Source organism: Haliaeetus leucocephalus, unplaced genomic scaffold (genome assembly GCF_000737465.1).
Source record: "Haliaeetus leucocephalus isolate CR32 unplaced genomic scaffold, Haliaeetus_leucocephalus-4.0 Scaffold140, whole genome shotgun sequence".
Lineage (NCBI taxonomy): Eukaryota > Metazoa > Chordata > Aves > Accipitriformes > Accipitridae > Haliaeetus > Haliaeetus leucocephalus.
The window spans coordinates 1,207,343-1,227,618 of NW_010972576.1; the positions used below are offsets into that span (position 1 = coordinate 1,207,343).

The 20,276-nt window shown below is 37.6% G+C and overlaps 1 protein-coding gene across 6 annotated transcripts in view; it reads right to left on the minus strand.

The window, feature by feature from the left end:
• The window catches only part of KLHL2 (kelch-like family member 2), a 56,465-nt gene that overhangs the window by 14,659 nt on the left and 21,530 nt on the right, over positions 1 to 20,276 (minus strand). For 3 of the 6 annotated variants that reach the window (XM_010586068.1, XM_010586067.1, XM_010586072.1), the window contains one exon: positions 9,165 to 9,327. In XM_010586068.1, coding sequence (XP_010584370.1) covers positions 9,165 to 9,327 — 163 coding nt within the window. Of the gene's footprint in view, positions 1 to 9,164; positions 9,328 to 17,665; positions 17,734 to 19,135; positions 19,247 to 20,276 lie in introns of all 6 variants that reach the window. The other 3 variants (XM_010586069.1, XM_010586070.1, XM_010586071.1) reach the window with 3 other exon arrangements.

Here is a 20,276-nt window from a genome sequence, read left to right on the forward strand (position 1 = left end):
TACCATTAATCAGTTTTCAATTAATATCCCCACGTTCTAATGCTGAATATGATGACAGGGAAAGCTGCACCCTGTCACTCAAAATCATTCATTATTCTATATTCCTTTTTAGCCTTCATCTCTAAAGTAGACAGTCCTCGCCTTTTCAGTCCCTCATTCTACCAGCCTTTTCATTCATGCAGTCATTATCACTACAAGTCCCTCCAAATCTGCAGCAATTTTTATGATGGACAGGTAGTATTTTCTGCAGTATTTCAGGCAATGGGAGAGAAAGGATAAGTAGAAATACTATCCATTTTTATAACACCACCATTACTTTTCCACTCCTTACAAATCTTCATGTCTGTTTACTTTTCAGACTACAAATATGCAGTTTTGTAAGCTGAAGTAGAATTTTCGGAGGTACGCTTATTGAAATAAGTATTTATAATATATTTCTAAATATATTTATAATATAATTAATACATTAGTTTTATGATAAACTCCAAATTTCAAGTGACAGTACTACAAAACAGCATGCCTGACTACTCAGAAGGTGAGTTAGGAAGCAAGCAGAAAGGGGAAGCAACGCTCATCCAAATCTCAAACAAATCTGAGGTTCAGAAGCCTTGTTCATCTTCCCTTGAGAAAGCCAATCCAACAGTGGATCACATCCAACAGGATGCGCTTCATAAACTGGAAATACGTAGTTGATTTTATAGACTCATATATAAAAGCCTTGTTTTTTAGAGCATGTCATAAATCTAAATCAACTTTTAAAAAGGAAGAGATCCAGCCTCTAAACCAGAAGAGCAGAAGTTGAGAATTTTCAAAGTAATACAATGAATGTGAGGCTGTTTCCTATTTTCATGCTAGAAAGAGAACTGTAGAATAAAATCTGAAAAAAATATACAATACTTGAACAAAAATTAAGACTATTTTACTGGAAGTCAGCCTCTGTGCTTAAAGTATAAAACAAGGCACGTGGCCAAGAGAAGACAGAAGAGTGAAAAAAAAGAGAAATTAAAAGAAACTACTTGGTCAATAGCTACAGGCTCAGGTTCTCAAGCAGCACCTGGAAACAAATCCTCAGCTGAAGGAATTACAGAAAAAAAAAAAGATAAATACAAGAGTAGATTGCTGTATAAGTTTTAGTCATCAAAAAAAGAGGTAAGGTGAAATCACTTGTGTCTTAAGAACCAGATCTCTTGTTGTCAAGGAGACCATTTTAACTGATTGATAGATAACCTTTTGGCAGAAGCCAACTGAAATTACAGCTAAATGGATTACTCAAAATAATCAGAAACTGAAAAAGAACAAGGAAATGCAAAAAAACCAATAAAATGTGCCAACAGCAATTTATCTAAAGCTGTTCAAGTGTTGAAGACAGAAGGCATTATTTTATTATATATAAAAATAATGCTTATAAAATTCAAACTTTTTGCTTCCTTTTAACAAGGAGGATATCAGCATCTTTGAATTAATATGATTCAGTACCAAGAGTTCCAAAAATCCCGTTTAGATCCTTTTTTTCCAATAATGATGAATGAAAAATAATATTGTGGGTGTGTGTGTATTTTTTTGCCTTCTGGGTTAGGATTTGTATTATCCCATATTATTGCTCACATCCTGAAAGCTTCAATAATCTAGAGATATTAACATCAAACATCATGAAACTTGACGACGATTAAATATTTCATGCATCTGTCCCCTGCAAAATCTCAAATTAGCTTGGTTTTTATTTGTTGCATTAGGTAACATACTTATTTCTTCATGAACATCTCCTAGATAAGCAAACAGATAGAACTATCTGGCTGGAAGTTTTCATGAGAGAATAAAATACTTACTTTTTTCCAAATCAGAATTTTCCACACAGTGTGCAACTTTGACAAATTCGTATTGGAATCCTGCCCCACTTCTTGACACTTTACCCAGACATTGAAGCCAGCTGGCTCCAGAGTCAGGCAGCCTGGGAACAAGCTGGCTTAGGAGCTGCCGAGGCTTGGCTCCCAAATTCCCACTCCCTAAGCAAGTAGAATCCTACTTCTTTATTATCAAAACTAAAATCTGCCTTTAAAAAAAAAAATCCCTTCCATTTTAGGACATTTCTAAAATATCTGTTCCAATTGCATATGAAAAACAGATTTTCACATTTTCACAACCAATAGAGACAGTTTCTATGTGAATAGCTGAAGATCTGTCCTTGTCTGCCCTGTACCAGTAGGATGGGACTTCAGCTTCAGGGACAAACTAAAAGGACAAAAAGGAAGTTCTTAACAACATGAAAGGGGCTAGTAACAAAATCTTTGGAACTACAATAAACGATGCCAGCGTGGAGAGCACAGGAAGATAATAGGAGCTGTAAATGCTTTTTTTACCCACTTTTTGAGTATTTTTCATTATGAGTCTAGAGATGTGTGTTATGCACGCACACAGAAGCAGTAAGCACTTGACCTACCTCTTCCATCCAAAAGGCACATAGTCTTGCTGGCCATAAAGATATTGACACTAACTTTATATTTTTCAATTACATAGGAAGGGAAGCTACATCTGAAATCTGCACAGGACATTTTATGCTATAAACATTTCTGGATTAATTCACAAACACTATTTCACTCATTAATATACCTACAGTCAGACCTTCTCTGGCTTAATTGCCTTTTCTAAATGGAATAAACAAATACAGAAGTAAAGGTCTCCTGAAGTTCCCTCAGATTAAAAACCTTTCAGAGAATCATGGTGGCCAAAAATAAAAGCCTGTAAGCCATCTTCTCCTTTTTGTTTTATGACAGTGGCTGTTGTCAGTGTTTGTCTCTGTGTATGACATTGTTGAAGACTGGCTAAATTTCTGTTCCATCATTAACAGGCTTCTGTCATTTTCTAACATTTTTCTGAGGTGTTCCAGCAGCTGACGACTCTTAATATCCATTTTCAGAAATCTTTTTAACATTCTGTACACTTTCAGAAATCTTCTCCCAAAGATCTTCCAAAGCCACATTAACACATATGAAAAACATGGCCAGAGCTTACCAGTGCCAGAGGCTGCAGCTGGAAGAAAAGGAAAAACCCCTCATATTCCCTAGATCTTTGCATGACAGTAATCCAATGTATATTAGTGTGTGAAACAAAATATCACAAATATTGAGTCTTATAAGTGTCTTTCGTCTCGTTTAGGCCAACTATTTCCATTCGACAAAACAGATGATATTTTTTAGAAACTAAATAGAGTACCTGCATCTTTCTGATGTGATAATGCTATAAAACCAGCTGGAACTTTGCAGAAACATAGCTTCTTTCTGAACTGATAACCTCTTGTTTTAAAGCAATGCAGAGCATGGGAGCTTGGAAAGATCTAAGCCTTACGTTCACTTAAAAGAACAAAGAATTTCTCAAGCAGATGAAACAAAAATATTTAGCAAGAACTAGTTTTTTAAATTATTTCTTCAATTCACAATGTCACATTGTGATTTTTTTTGACTTGGGACAAAAGGTCTTTGCTAGTGGCCTAACACAAGGCACTGGTCAAGCAGGAACCCCAGTCTTATTACAGAAGGATAGATACAAGCTCTGCCAGTTGGAGAACCAGCAGAAGCTAATCACTGCAGAATTATATTTTTTTAAAAGTCTGATTTACTTGTTAATTTTATGCTTAAATAACTGCTTTTGAGAACACCATGAAATTCACAGCAGCCAAGGTAACAGAAGCATAGCAACAGACATTGCTACTCAGAATAGAATCATAAGAACGATTCTGCTAACTACGCCCTTTCAATCTCATGCATACAAATGTACACAAGAATAGTCTACGGAAGACAGGCATGCTTCCAAGTCTAGTCAGGGCTCAAAGTTTTAGACTCAGAGCACCAAAATCAAGAATGCTGTATCCCACAGTTAAGTACAACACAGCAATTCTTGCTTCGCAACACATGCTAAGATTCCCCAACAAAAGTTTCTTCAACATCTCCTCAGCACGATGCTAAAAGCCAAGAAAGTTTGCTGTGTAAAGCTGGTCCTCAAAAGACGCTTCTTCCACAGGCCATCCAATGTTTCCAAACCCCGTACCAGCCTATGCGGTGAGTGGAAGTACATTATTATTCTTTGATTATAACTAAGAAATATGTCAAGGCCTAAGCACTGAGCAAGTGCCTCTCTAATCCAAGATGGCATACCCCTCTTCATTAAAAGGCTTTACCAATCTATCTTCAGGTTGTACATAACATTCTGACAACTAGAAAATGCACCACATTCTCAGGAAAAACTATTTTGTGAACATCCTCTAAGACTATGTAAGATGTATCCCAGACTAAAACTGAGGATGTACTAGCAGCGCTCATGCCACATACTCTTTGTAGGAATCATCACAGAAAACGGACGAGAGACCTCAGCTGTACGTAGTCCCTGACTGCGAGTGCGATGAGACCCAGAGCAGAGCTGCTTTCTGGAACATCACAAGAACAGGTAGCATCTCAGAGAGTTTAATTGCAACAGAAGCTCATTCCAAGTAATCTGTATCAATTGTCCACTATTTTCAGATCTCGATAGGCATCGTAGATGCATATAAATGACTCTCTTAAATTATAAAAATCTCACACTCTGCTACAGGAGAGCCAACTCCACCATAGGATTATGAAGCTCCAATTTTAATTAAAGTTGGGTTTTTACTCCCGCTGGAAGGAACTTCGAGAGTTTCACTTTTCTAATAACTTCTGATCTACATCGGCATCCATTTGTTTTTATGCTATCATTGTCTATTAGCAGAAATATCTCCCTGCCTCTCTTTCCTAAATATAAAATAGCAAGTATAACAAAGACTGGGAGAAGTTAAACATCCAAATGCTTTTCATTTTCTCTAGCAGGGAAATATTTTCACTGCTTTTTCAATCTAATAATCCTCTTCTGTACTCATTCTAGTTTCGGGAGCCTTAATCTCGAAATATCTGCTCCTGGGAGTTCAGCTGTCTGTGATACAAGGCCTAATTCTGAAATGGCACAGCCACATATCTTTGGCTCAGACTTTTGAGAAAATTTTTTCAATTGTAAGAAAAAGTCTTGACAAAGTACAAAGAGCCATTTGAGATAAGAACAGGGGGAAAAAGAAGCTATGATGGCCAAGATACAGGCAGTGAGAAGCTTGAAAATTCAAGAGGAGAAACGTTGACCTGAAAAGGTATAAAACTGTACAGAAGAAAAATAGGGAGTCAGCAGACAGAAATCCAGCAAGACTAATGATCAGCGCATTCCAATGAGAAACAAAGGACAGTCCTTCCTCCCTGGATGCTTTTACCAGGAGTACTGAGCATGCCGGTGCTCAGCCTAGTAGCTTGCAAGTCCCAGGAGGACCAACAAATAGCTTCCTTCTCCTTTTCACTTGCTTGTGTCCTGCTTGCAGAGTCTCTCCGAACACAGCAAAGAATGCCTGAACCAAATGACCCAGAGAGAGAGGGTTACAAGTTAGACCCAGCTCCTGTGCTCTCAAACACATTTAAGCAATAGTGCACTCAAGGTCTTGCCAGGGTCTTAGATTTTATATTGCTAGAAAGTAATCTACATAAGTATTAGCTTCAACTACTAAATTGAACAAAGATTGTTTAGAAGTAACTGAAGTAGTTTAGAAGTTACTAAGGCATAGTCAGAACAGAAGTTAGAAAAAAAAAATTCAAAATTAAGCAACAGCTATATCAAAATGTGTTCCCTAAAACACTAAATATCTGAGCAGTAACTCTAGTTAATAAGTGTACACCTTGCTTCCTATTGCATAAAAGGTCAAAAATATAATGGCTTTTTGGATTTGGCATTATATTACTAAAAGACAAAAAGATTTAATTAGAACTTTTTTGCATAACAGTTTAAATACAATTATCACGAAGTCATTCAGTCACATACACATTACAACTTTGAGTAAGGTAAGTATTACAAAAGCTAGTACTTTCAAAACCAACCTGAATAGCTTTTGAATTTTTTTTTTTTAAATGATACATAAATAATTTGAATACAATTTCACTAGACTAAAAACTTCTGAGTATGGCTGATTTGTATACCTCAGTTTAAGACAGCAACCAAGGATTCTGTTGACAAACACCTAATCGTATGAGTTTGCTGCACTTCTGTTTTTTCCTGAAACATCCATTCCTGACAGAAATACTATAATCTCCTGGAAGGGGGGCGGGGGGGCGGCAGACAACACCTAGACCAGAAAACAGATTTTCTAGGAATTAAGGCAACTGAAAGCATTCATCAAAATCCTTCTTTTTATGAGGTCTAAAATTACTCAAGGCAATAAAAAACCTATTATTTGGACCTAGACATATGAAATGAAGCACTTAGCGCTCTATTTCAGGAAAATCTCCAGTTTTAAGTCTGTACTAACTGTTAACGATGCTAATCAGTCACTGAACATTTTAGAAAAGTTATGAAAAGCAATACAATCATATGAATTTTTTCTGCAGCCTTATCAGGATATTTCATTTTTAATTCTCTTTTCTGTATTGCTCTCATAGTAAGCCTGCCAGAGTGCTAGGGATTAAGGAAGGCAGTGCAGAGAGTGCAATGCAATGAAGTAGCTCACACCCTGACTATGCACAGCATATTTATCTCAAGAGTAAGAACAGAGTGTGCACTGCTTTAAAATTCAGCACAGAGATACAGCAAAAACACAGTAGGAGTTGAGCTGGCAGCTCATGGTATGGGCCAGCAGGACTCCAAGAATATGATGACAAAAAGGGAAGCATAGATGACAAAAGTGCTTTCTGGAGGAATTTGACAGAAATGGAAGATTGTTTGATTACAGAGAAAAAAAGGAGGTTAGTTCCAAGCACAAAAGTAGTAAAGAGAGATATGAAATAAAAGACTCAAGTGAGAGTAATTCTGCTGAACTGGAAAAGCCAAGGATGAGAAGTTGGAATTTGATCCAGGGGGAAAAGAAATATTGCAGAAGTAGTAAAATGACCTTAGCAAACAGAGAGGAAGTTATGGCAGAGATGGATTTACATTGCACCAAAAGGGAAACATGATGTAGAGCAGATCTGGTAGGGAGGGAAGAAAAAAATAGAGGAACACACAGCTCAGTAGCTGAGAGAAAATGGCAGAAGAGAGTTAAAGTTGTCAAGTTTACAAACCTGAATGACTGGGAGAACACTGAAGTCACCAGTGACAGAGGAAGACAGGGAGAAGGGAAAGGTGTTTAGATGGAAAGCAATTTGGTTTTGCTGAACCTGAAGTAGAAATGAAACATCCAAGAGAGACTGAAAAGACAGGAAAAGATCTGTGACTGGGCAGATAGTGCAAGCTGCATGTAAGGAGGCATGCCTGAGAGTCCTGACAACCCGTGACTTCTGAATTTCCAAACAAATTTGTCCCACTCTCTGAATATTCACTGCCAAAGCTCTAATCAAACTATACTACTTTGCTGGCTAGTAAGTTAGACCCTGTAAAAGAGGGGTTTTTTATTCACTAAAAAAAGCTTCCATTAAAAAGTTATTTCCTCAGTATAACGTCTTCAGTCTTGACTCAAGCATCAAGACCTCAAGGCACTCTACACACAAAAGAACAGTAACATCATTGCTACCTGAACAAATTAAAAGCCTTAGTTTTGGTCATAGTGTTACGCTACAAACTTACAAGCTTACACAATGTTTTGCTTACTTTTTAGTCATCTACATTTCACAACCTTTTTTGGCATCAAGAACAGTCAAACAAGGTTTTAATCCATTATGTTAAAAATTACCAATTTAGTAACACACTCTCTAAAACTACATGTGTATCAGTTTCCAACAGCAGAAAATGTATTTGAAATATAAAGAAAAAAGAAAAAAAAAAAGGATTTTAGCCTTTGCAGAATAGTAGAAATGTAAGCTAGAAAGAACTTCAAATCATCTGGTTTTGCACACAGACATGATTTAGATCAACCTAAATCAGAAGTTAGTCTTACCAGGTTTTTTACAGCTGCCTAGCAGTGGAAAGTCCGTAACTTCCACAGACAGCTTGCCTGACCTGTGTTAGTTGGATTTTTCCTTAATATCTGAAACAACTTTAAAAATACCTCACAAGTTAAGCTTACTCATTCTCAGTCATTTTTACGCACAGGAAGATTTGCATTCCTTCTCATCCTCCTAGCCTTTTAGTTTCTTGACTGAAAGGATTCTCTTCTCTCAGTCTTTGTCATAGGTCAGTCTGTTTTCTTAACATGTTCATGTTAGACTTCCTTGGATTCACTTCAGCCTGTTGGCATCTATCAATTCAGCATTCTTCTATCTGAGACCTCAGCAGCATCAAGAAAAAAGGAATAATTGTTCTCCCTTGTCCCCCCCATACAACACTACTGTTACTTCATCACAGAATCAGAATTTCTTTTTCATTCACAACAGCAATCAAAACAAGAACCTAATTTTCAAAAATGTCAAGATTTGACATGATCCAGTCCTCTTACAGATATGAATAACACAGTCTTTAAGATGACCATGACAATGTACTTTCAGTAATAAAATTAAGAATTGCATGAATGTTTTTTTCAGAAAAAAATGTGAAACAATCCAATGGCAAGTGCTCTTTACGAGGAAAGTAGAATTTTGTTGGTTGAGCTATACCGTTAGTTAGAAGATGCACCTCTATCTCCTTGGTGTCAAGGCAGAAGAATGAGACTACACGTACCCTATATAGTAGGAAATTTCAAGTCTTAGGCTAGATGAGTAGCATTTTCAGAAGACAAGTTGATAACACAATACTCATGGTATGTTTCTTGCTTCTTAGCCAGTGCAGTACAGGGGCTACAGATAGCCCCCCTTGCATGCCCTTGTCTTCTTTCTTCCCCCATGTACTTCCTACAGACTTTGGCTTGTGGCAGTTGCCAGATCTTTAATTCTTCATTCCTGATTTCCTCCCCTAAGTGATGGTGCAAAATTTTAAACACCAAGCTAGCTTCTTTCTGGATTACAAATTGCTTGGACCTTGTATGGCCCTGATAGGCTGTGAAGATGCTGCCCCTTTGTGCTTATAACTATGTTCCAGACAGGAGACTTCACTTCTCTTAGACATTCATATCAGGTGCACTCTTTGTCAGAAGATACATGTCTGCAATATCCTGGATCAAATTTGGTTTCCTCTGGGTGGGGTTGGGTGGGCATGGAACCCGTGTGTGTGTACCCGCATGCACAGATATCAAGCTATATGCTACACTAATGGTAACTTGCCTGCATATGTGTTGGCCTTGTTCAAGAGATCTGTGCATGCATGCATGTCAGCAAAAGCACGAATCCCCAAGCAGTTGATAGGATGAAGCTGGGATTCCAAAAATTCACAGCAAGTCCTTTTCACATCCTGCAGTTGCAAGAGACCAGCTGCTGGGAGCAGTACCTGTAAGAAGCAACACGTGATCAATATCCCAATTCACTTCTGATCTTATACAAGACTACTCTCAATATTAATAAACAAAACAAAATAATCCATTAAAAAATAAGACTAAAACAGAGAGGAAAATTTCAGCATTATGTGACTGAAGAACTTAAAACCCAACATTAACGTGACTTTACCTCCCTGCAAATATCATTTAAGATTTAAAATAACAAGCAACATCTCTACCACCGTGTTCACCGGCAAATCATTCCATAAATTATAATTCTCACACTTCATGTAAACTCTTCCCAATAGTCATTCACAAGTTCTGTTCTTACTGTTCCCAACGCTCCATAATTACATCTCATTTCCAAACCTTTGGCATTAGATATTTCTTTAAATCAAAGTTTTCTAGACCATGATAGAATATGTAAATCTTGTTTGCATGCAAGCACTGGACATTGTACCACTTTTTAGCATCGATAATAAGCATTTTTATGCCACTGATTCTAGTAAGGACTCCAGCTTCCGAAGAAGTCTGTGACCTTCTTGGAAGAACAACAATTAAGGCATTTTAAAAGCCTGAGAACATAAAATATTCTGTAACTCATTAAAAATCCGTATCAGTAAGGAAATAATGTAAATGACATATTGTCCTTCAACTTCCACAAAGCAAGCAAAAAGTAAAGAAGAATTTTAAAAACTGTCTAACATACACTTTATTTGCCCACTAAAACTTAAACATGAGATTTAGGTGAACTATAATTGTGCCTTTGAGCAAAATTCCATACTGCTATCTACAATTTCTTCTTCACAATATTTTCATTTTCTGTGCCTTTAACAGTAACTTTAATAAGACTTCCATTTTAGAACATTCAAGTCTGAAATTAATGTTAGCTTGTATCTTCAGTGGATGACAACAGGCAAGATTTTAACATGTAAATCTTGAAACTGTTCACTTACATATAGAGAAAACATATACTACAGGGCTGCATCAATAATAACTAAGCAAAAAACACATCAAAGGCAATGGCTGCACTACTCCTGTTAATGTTTGCTTTTAATTTAAACAATTACTTGGGTAGAATTAAAGAGAGTCAAACAGGAAGAAAACTGGAAGAATAAAGAGAGAGCTGAAAGAGCAGAATAAAACAATTTAGAAACCTTACACAGGTGTGTTACATACACTTACTACATGAAAGCTGCAGAACATACTTCTACTTTATTGCTCTTTGGAAGAAGTTTTAGTCTTAGTAACTGTCTGTAGAATCAAGTATTTACCATCATGTCTGTAAGCATCTACCTACTTGGTTTCTAAAGAGCTACTGTTATTGTTTACTCTTTAGACTTTTTTCTTGAAATAAAACTAACAATTACAACCCAAACTAAAACAAAAAGGACTTCAGGTGATACAACCTTGTAAAGCTAATGTCTGCTTTAAATTTCATTTTTGGGTCCCGCTTCTGCTATGTATGGCTGTTCCTCTCCCTTGAGCTTGCCATATACGGAAGCCTGCTTGAAAGCCGTCTTTCTGTTCCTCATGGTATTAATCTCTAATTCGAAGCAATAATCCACTATAGCATCTGTTTTACATATTTGGCTATCAATGTAGACAGTAAGAAGGAAAGATCATACATTTAACAAGAGTTCGCTCTGAATATCAGCTGCTAATGAAAGAGAAATGAAGGAAAAACACAAATGCATTTGCACTGAGATACACAGATTGCTGCTAAGCAAAATAACTAAAAACTAGTTTAAATCTTAGATAATCCTTGAAAATATCAAATAAGTTTAACAAAATAAGTGGATAAGGTCTGTATGTAATAGGCACAAGTGTCACAAAGTCACACAATTCAAAACAAATTTAGTAAGCTTAAAGGTTACTAATGACAAGGTTAAAACAGTACAGTGACTCATTTTATTTTAGCATACGTTTATGAAAATGTGAAGATAATATTAGTAATACAATTTCCATTACTAGAACTACAGTATGATTAGTTATAACAGCGAGTAGATAACTCATTTGATAGTGAATTCTAGGATAAGATATGATCATGAAATTACATACCAAAAATCAAGGCTAGAAATCCAGTACAAGTATCTATTTACACAACTTGTCCTAATGAAGCAAACGTTTCACACCTGCTTAAAAATTCAGTAACTAATTCAGAGTCCTAGATAATTTTAGGTATGTTATCAGTATAGTTGAGCAAATAACTCTGAGAACAATCCTTGACTGCTTAAATGGATTCAGTAGAAAAATATGTAAATCATCAAATCAGTGAACAAAATGGAAAGGTGAAATTTGAGAACAGTATGCAAAAAAGAATTTAAGATTTGTATGCACAGGCACACTGAGACACTCACTCACTCACATGAACAGTAAAGCAATGTTACAAGAACTACAGGATCACTCTTCATTTTGGGAAATTTACATCAGTCAAATCATTGTAATTGAATTCGTAAAGGTACAGATTTCAATACATTTTAGTTATCACACAATAAGACATTTAAATATAAATATATTTACATGTATTCAGCTACTAAAAATGAAAAGAGGCAAGTGGATCAGATTTATCCCATTGAAATTATACATTGGGCTTTGGTTACTAGGCAACAAAAGCTGTGATAACATCTAGCTATTTCCATTTGTACCTATAGAACTGTTAGCCTAAGAGCTGTAACAAACTGTATTTAAAAATACAGTTTCATCACAGGCAGATTCACTCTGCTGAAGCCAGAGACAGAACGACATAGCAGGGGGGAAAACCCTAAACTCCTCTCAAACCCATTAAAAAAAAAAAAAAAAGACTACATTAAAATTGCTGTACAGATTAAGTTTAACTACTGCTGACTCCAAACTGGTAGGCTGTAGCTCAGATTTATTTCCAAAAATAGCCAGTAGAGGGTGTCCTAACTTTCCTTTAAAGATCAGAAATACTTTAATATGCATACCACTTTGTACTGCAAGAAATGCAGAGGGGGGGGGAAATCATCTCCAATTGCTTATTCTGTGAAAACATATCCTCATCACAGCGGTTGTTGTTTTTATAATCAAAGAAACTGAACAGATTATTATTACAGATGGCAAGTAAGAAATTACGTATTCTCTTTTTTGTGTCAAAGTCATGGTGATGAATCTTAGAATGACTGCTGTATTTCCTAGAGCAGATCATTTAACCCTTTGAAGTCTTTGAAGACTACTCCCTGGTTATCTCCTCCTGGTTCTCCTTCCTGCAGTGACACTCCTATTCCCAAAGCTGTGTGCACCTGCCATGCCAAATACACCTTTCCAACCACACTGAGACAAAAAGGACTGTGACCAGGTACAAGTATTTGTTCTAAAATCCACCTGCAGGGTCACCTACATAGTAAGGAAGGATCCACTTAAGGCCCTAAACTCGGGTCCCTGTTTTCACTAGAGTAGATTCAAGCCCTTCAAAATAACCCAGCTACATCATCAACCTGTATCTGAGGCTGCTGCCGTTTCTTGTGGCCCTACAGCTTTTCGCCCTCTTTTTTTCCAGACAGCATCGTGACTCCATTCACCCTTGTGCAGCTGGACATATTTACCTCATGTGACCAGAACATCCATGTATTGAACTCTGAGGCGAGGAGCAGCCAGTACAGGCAAGCACCTCTCCAGTTACACGTGACCCATCAGTTCACAAGGAACATGTTTACAACGGTCTTGGAGCTACAGCCTGCGTTACTGACCAACAAACCCCTACAATGGAAGAAGGCTCAGAGGACATGGGCAAGGGTGATGAACTCAGGGAAGAGATGTAAGGAATGAGCACCAAGTGGCGTAAAGCACTCTGAACTTAACACAAGAGGGACTAGAGGGTAACCTTTGTTTTAGATATATGGCTGTACCAGTGAGTCAATAGGTTGTGTAAACAGCCTTCTCCAAGATAATTAGTAGAGTGTAATGTCTTCCTCAGCTAGCAAGACCTGGGCGGGGGGGAGGTGTGTGTGTCTGGGGGGGGGGCTATATACACGGCTTAGCCCAACATAAAATATAAAAACTGAACAACCAACAGAAGGAGCTCTGAAGAGAGAAATAGGCTCAAGATGGCTTTAGCCCACATATTCCTTCCTGGTGAACTGGGGATGCCCAACATCCTGATAGTAGGCATACAGAGACCAGTAATGGGAATCACTTTCGCATGGTGGTCCAAATGTACATTGCAGTTGCTGTACCATGCTTGCATTGTCATTTCAGTATATTGCTGTATCTCTCTGCTAAATCAAAACACAGGACTATGTAGCACCAAGTGTCTTCAAAGCAGTAAATTTTATATCAACCATTAAACCCTCCTCATGGACTATCTAGAAGCAGCTAGTCAGGGAACCTGCCCTGGAGTGCCTCTACACCAGACAAGGGAGTTCATCCTACCCAAAGGCTGCTAGATGACCTAACGGGCATCCCTTCACAGCATATTTGCTTCACAAAGTTCAGTGCTACACTCCCCTTCACACAGCCCCTTGCTCCCACAAGTCAGTACCACTTTATGCAACACATAAGCTTTTATTAACTGTCCTGCTAGTTGAGAATGGAGGAACAAGTCCAGTGGAAGGGGCCACCAAGATGATCAGAGGGCTGGAGCATGTGACATTACAAGGAGAAGCTAAGAAAACTGAATTTGTTCAGCCATAAAAGAGAAGACAAAGGAGAGATCTTATTACTGTCCTCAACTATCTAGTGGGAGGGTAGAGAAGACTGAGCCAGACTGTTCTTCAAGATGCACAGCAGTGGGACAAGAGGCAAGTAGGAACACAGGAAAATCTGATTGGAAAAAAGGAGTTAGGTTGGTTTTTGTTATTTTGTGTTAGTTGTGGGTTGTTTTTTTAAACCATGAGGGTGGTTAAGACCTGGAACAGGTTGCCTCAAGAAGTTGCAGAATCTTGATGCTTGGAGATACTAAAAATTGAGTGAACAGGCCCCTCAACCTGCTTTAACTGGACCTGCTTTTAAAAAGCTCAATGCAAAGTAAAATTTAAATTGATTAAAGCTTTCTGCCTGCTGATTTAAATCAATTTGATTCAGTAATTTTATATCAATCCGTGCTATCATCTTTGCACTCCTCTTTGTACTGACAGATTCTCCTAGCCAGAACACATTGTGCTACCTGCAGCATGAAGATGCTTAAGGCAATATTTTTATTTCCACTATTTTTAAATTTCCTGGAATTTCCTTAAGATTTCTGTCATGAATTCTTGCCCAAATTCAAATTGGTACCCAACAACAACGCATTAAGATCAGTATAATCCCAATACGAAAATAATGAAAGAACCTATTGCAGGTTTTGGGAACAAGATCCCACAGCATAAAACAAAACCAAAATTTCTCAGAACCTTAAAGTATTTTGCAAGCAAATAAGCCAATAAAAATCAAAGCAGTGTATGCCAAGAGAACTGAATAATATGCTGTCTCAAATAGAAAAACTTCATTCTTTATCACATGGAGAGGAAAGAAAACAAATCTGTAACATTAGGAAAGAGACTAACCTAGGAAAGCAGATGTGTGAGAATCCAAACACAGTACAATACAAAGTAGAAGCACACGAGAGCAAGTTACATCCTTGCTAATTGCAGATATTCCATATTTTCAGTTACGACATTAAAATGAAATCAATTTCGGAGAGCAGCAGTTATGTTAATGCCTGTCATAAATCAAATCTTGAGGAAATACAGTAAAGTTTAACCTCTTATTTCTAAGGTTTAAATAACCATTTCAGCAAACTAAACTCCTTCACTTGCTGTTTATACTATCATGGCATAAGGAAGATGAAAATAATGGTCAAAGATCATCCAAATTATCTTAATTTTTTATTCTCATCTACATGCATCTGTGCTGTAATCAAAACTGTGGTTTGTAACCGAAGTGTAGTCTAAGTTCTAGTGAAATCATTCAGCACTGCATTGAAATTATGCTATTTGGGAGTATGCATACAAACACACTAAAGTAGATACAAATATTTTAACACTTACATCTATGGAATAAAATGTAGAAGTTCCAGTTTTGGAAAATTCAACCCTGCTAGCATTTCTATATGAACAACATGTGCAAGTTAAGTGCACTGTTCCAGTGTTAAAATACACAAACAAGATGCTGCACTGGGTTTAAAGATGTGCATGAGCTGCAAGTTTAGAACATGGTACAATGTATCTTATAAAATATACCTTCTGAGTATCTTAACATCCTTGACTTTATAGGCTATTGCACAGTAAAGACTTGGATGTATAAATTTATCCTTTAGCTTAATGAGTCCCAACCAATTAAAAGTCAGATGCAGGTGGCAGTTTTATAGTATCAGAGGAAGGAATCAGACTGCTAATCAAGATGCAGTCCTATTCCTTCACATTCCCTTAGTACTACACACAAATTGGTAGAGCACCGTTTCAGCTGAAAAGCAGCAAATAATCATGATAATGTAATATTTTGAATGACTGACATGATCTACAACATACTAAGCAGCTCCCAACTTGGAAAGCAGTGTGACAGATTAAAATGGAGTGTAAGGAAAAGTAACTGGTTCACATACTTGCTTTTTAACCAGCATCATAATGTGTACTTAAGAGTCCACTTCAGTTAGTGACATGCAATTTATAGGAAGTAACTGATTTGCTCAAAAATTGGCCTTAGAAGAGATACCACCTTAGAAGATTACTCTGAATGAACTACTAATTACAACATTTGGGGTGGAGGTAGGGGTTTTTGTTGTTTTCTTGGGTTTTTTTGAAAGAGGTAGGTGTGGAAGTTTTAGGAGGGATTTGGGATGCAGTTAGGGGTTGCTGAAGTGCAGAAACAAGATTCATGAAGCAAAGTAACAGAAGGGTCACTTTAATCAAGTAATACACTATAATTAATGGTGTCCATCTGGTCTACAAAGGAGAACCATGCAGTTGTTTGGCTTGAGGGTTCTCCTGCATCTTCTCTACCAGAACAGTGCCCTAACCACCACGTATCAGCGCATTTTGGCTTAAGCCTCCACACAAGTGAGACAGATTGATTGTCTATTCTGATGATTATTTTTGTTAACAGTCATGAGCTTAGCCTTTCATATCCCCTTCTTCTGTTAAAAGATACTGGAAATAGAAATGAAACATTGTCTCACTTGGAGTGAAACATTCTTGAACCTAAAATAATTTTAGTTAGAATTTTAGATTTTTCTTTGAGTGAAAAAAAATCATAGACATCTTGATTTGATAGAAACAGAGGTTTTGATTTGAAGTTTGGTCACTGAATTTAAGTATATGTACAGTAAGTCATCTAAAGTGAAAGCTCAGAATCCCTCTTCATACTGTAATTCAGTGCTTAAAAGATTATACAGCTGCATAAAAATACCTTCATCTTTTCTTAGGGGCAGGATAATTTAGACAAGACTAACTAGAGTCTGAACAAAGCCACTTGCTGATACCGTGTCATTCAGAAACTGGACAATTTATTCTTTTAACTATGGGAGCTGAAGTGCTAGCCAGTCAAATAATATACAAAGCTCCCCTGCAGGAGGATTAAAAGAAGCTGAAAACATTAAGTAGGCAGGATAACATAACTCACACTACGTGGTCTTCGATCTTTCTTCAAAGGCTGACCCATGTAAAGAACTGCTGTATCAGCTGATGCTTTTAGCTAGTGTACTTCAGCTATAGGATTTACCCGAAACATCTGACACCGTCAGTACCAGACCACCCTCAGTGCCAGACCCCACTGACAGATACACTGAGTTTGGTTATGCCCAAGATTACTGTGATAGAAACATTTTTTAAATATTCCTTAAAACTAAAGACATAAAAGGCTGACAAAAGAATCAAAATGTTCACATGCTATGTTTCCTAGAGTATAAAAGACAACTTGCAGGGAACTGAGAGGGAGGGCATTGAGGAAGGAATTGTTTGTGGGCTTGTTGGGGGTTTTTTCTACATTACAGACTGACTGACTTGTAACAAACAAGGCGTGTTCTCCTGGTATAACTGCATATTTTCTGGCAATCTTAAAGAGAGGGATTGAAACACCATTTGTAAAACCCTGAAGACTGTGCTGGAAACAAATAGCAGCATAACTGGGGTAGTAGATTGTGAACCTCTTATTTCTCTATTATCCCATTCTCTAGTGCAGAAGATGCATCCATACTGCTGAGTTTTATAGTAATACAAACCCAAGAACTAAGGACAACAGAAATAGCATGAAATAGAAATGCTTGTGTTCATGGTGCTTATCTTCAATACAAAAAAATGTGTCAAGTTTAACATCTAATGTGCAATAAATGGCCCTTCAGTGGACTCAGACATTTGATTACTCCAGGGTTTTAGCATTACAGTTAGGTTTTTATATTTTATTGAGACAATCTTTTACTTATCATTCAGTTTCCTACAGCAGACCATACTTATATTCTTCTAGAGATGTCACAGGGGAAATACCTCCTAAAAAAAAAGGCATTAGGCTTAGTGACAAATTTCGTAATCACTTTAATTTAGATGTTGTGCTTATAAAATTCAGCTATGTAGGGACAGAATCCCCAAAGCAAATGGCATCTCTAACCTCCCATCTGAAATTTTTTTCAGATGAAGGTTTAATACATATGTTTCATGATTTAAAGCATGACCAATAACTAGAAAACAGAAACATTTTCAAGATAGCCTTTATTCAGCTTCCAGAAATTTCATCTTATGTGTAGCAACATACTGCTGAACCTACGTGTCAGTAAGAGAGGTCAAACATGGAGTCTCTTCTTTAAGTGGCTTAATTTACTCATAATAAGCACCTTGAATTTTACAGGGAGGTGGACAGGCACACATGCTTTCATTTGCATAGAATACTTAAAATGAGCAAATGACCTCTGCGCTTAAAGTTGGCAAGGGCTGTCTTTCAGGTTTTGCCACAGGTAGCTTTATGGTCATACACAGAAATAGATACATGGATGCCTATAGTAAAGGTCATAGCTGAGACGAAAGTAGCTGCTTTCATCTGACTTGACAGAGAAGAGTCTCTAACACAGCCTGGCAGCATGATGATTTTAAAGATCACAGACTCAGAAAAGTTGCACAAGCTGTTCAGTCTGAGAAGGCAGTTTACATACAAAAGTTCTTATTCATTTAATGTCTAGTTAAAGGGCAACCACATCCTGGTGAGGCAGGATGAAGGCACCAGGTTTTAAAATCAGAAAAGTTGTGATCTCAGTCCTGATTACATCTGACCTACCCATTGGTCATCTTATTTCTTTTCCCCCCCCCCCCCTTTTTTTTTTTTAAATAGTCTATTCAAGTCTGTAAATTCTTTTGGGCCACACCATACTTAGAGCTTGTTGCTGTAATACCTCTCATAACGGAATCCTAATCCAAGCTAGCCCATAAAACAAAGAGTTAAAAATATTTTCCAGGCTAGCCTAGAACTTTACAGTTTTTCAGCTAAAAGTCTGTTCAAATAATGGGTAAAATCCCTTTCTTCCAAGAAAAAACAATGCATGCTTCCCTAGTCAACTGCATGAAAAAAATAATCTCTGAGTTTCCTTCTGCATGCTCTTCCATTTGCATGCTCTTCCCACTCTATTTTTAGAAGGCAAACACCCTTCTGGTGTAGAAGCTGCGCACTTCCAAACAGTTCCAAGACCAACCTTAAGTCATGCTAATAATGAAAACACAGGGATAACTACAGATTAGACCAAACCAATAGTCTGTTCACCCCAAGGTAGTCCAGGAACATCCACCTTCATCTGCTATCAGAGTACATGAAACCCCACAGTCTGGAGTAAATCAGTCACAACAGAGAATGTTTCCTTGAAACATAAGGAATAACTTTCTCTTGAAGCACAAGGATACATCTTACCTTTTAGAACAGCATTTTTAGTTAAAACCAAACTTCACTTGAGAGAAAGTGGCAGTGTCCAGTGCTTCGCAGGTAAATAAATGTAAGCCTGCAACAGGACAAAAGCCTGGTCTTCCAGGTTTGAAAGGGGACAGTAAGAGATTGTGGTGGTGGCTATGGTTCTGGTTGGTGAGTCAGGGATGCAGGCTTCTTTTAAGAGTAGGAGAGGGGTAGAAGATAAAGAGGAAAAAATGGCAAAAATGTTGCCCTTAGAACTGTTTTTGTCTAGCTCTGCTGCAACCAGCCAGGGATCTCCTCCACACTCTCAGCCACACTGGAAGCAAGTTTGGCAGCTGGCTTGAGACAGAATCTATTATGTCCTCCTCCCTTCCCCAATATGTGCTTAAACCCAGTATTTACCAAAATTAAGCTTCACAGCACTGCTCTGCTTCCATCAGCACCATCCCTTCCTCTGCCTTCCCCCCTTCCAAGGAAAAGGGGAAGAGGAAACCTAGGATCAAGGAAAATGGAACAGGTGAACCCAACCCAGACCTGGACCTCATATGCTCTCACCTAATTAGGGAGGTAAACCTTACAGGGTGAAAATACCTGCTTTGAAACACAGCCTATCTAATGGTAACCCAAGATTCACAGGTAATCATTTCCAAACCAACCAGCGCAGCGAAAAAAGCACACTGCTCACCTTCTGCATCCTAGGCAGCTCCTCTCATGCATTTTGCAGCAACAGGCTCTATTCATTAGGCACCCACTGTTTAAGTGTAATAACAACAATAATATGTACGCACATGTATGTTTTTGTGCACTCCTCTAGGTATCCTAAAGAAAAGCTTATTTTTCTTTCAGCATAAGTAAATAAATTGCTCTTTGACCCTTAAAAGGGGTATGTGGAGTCTTTGAAACAAATAGATATTGGAACAAAAATAGAGTCCTTGTTTAGTCATCTCACAGTCAACCTAAAAAAGGCCTGAATTCTCTCCCTCTCTTAAATGATAGCTTTTCCACGCCTCTAACAGCTTTAAGCCTTGCCCCAAAGCATGCTATTCCTGTCGTATTTTAGACCATCCAGCAGAGTGTTACAGGTGAGAACACAGATTTATACAAGGACATACAGATGCTGCTGTGCCATTTTTTACACTCCTTT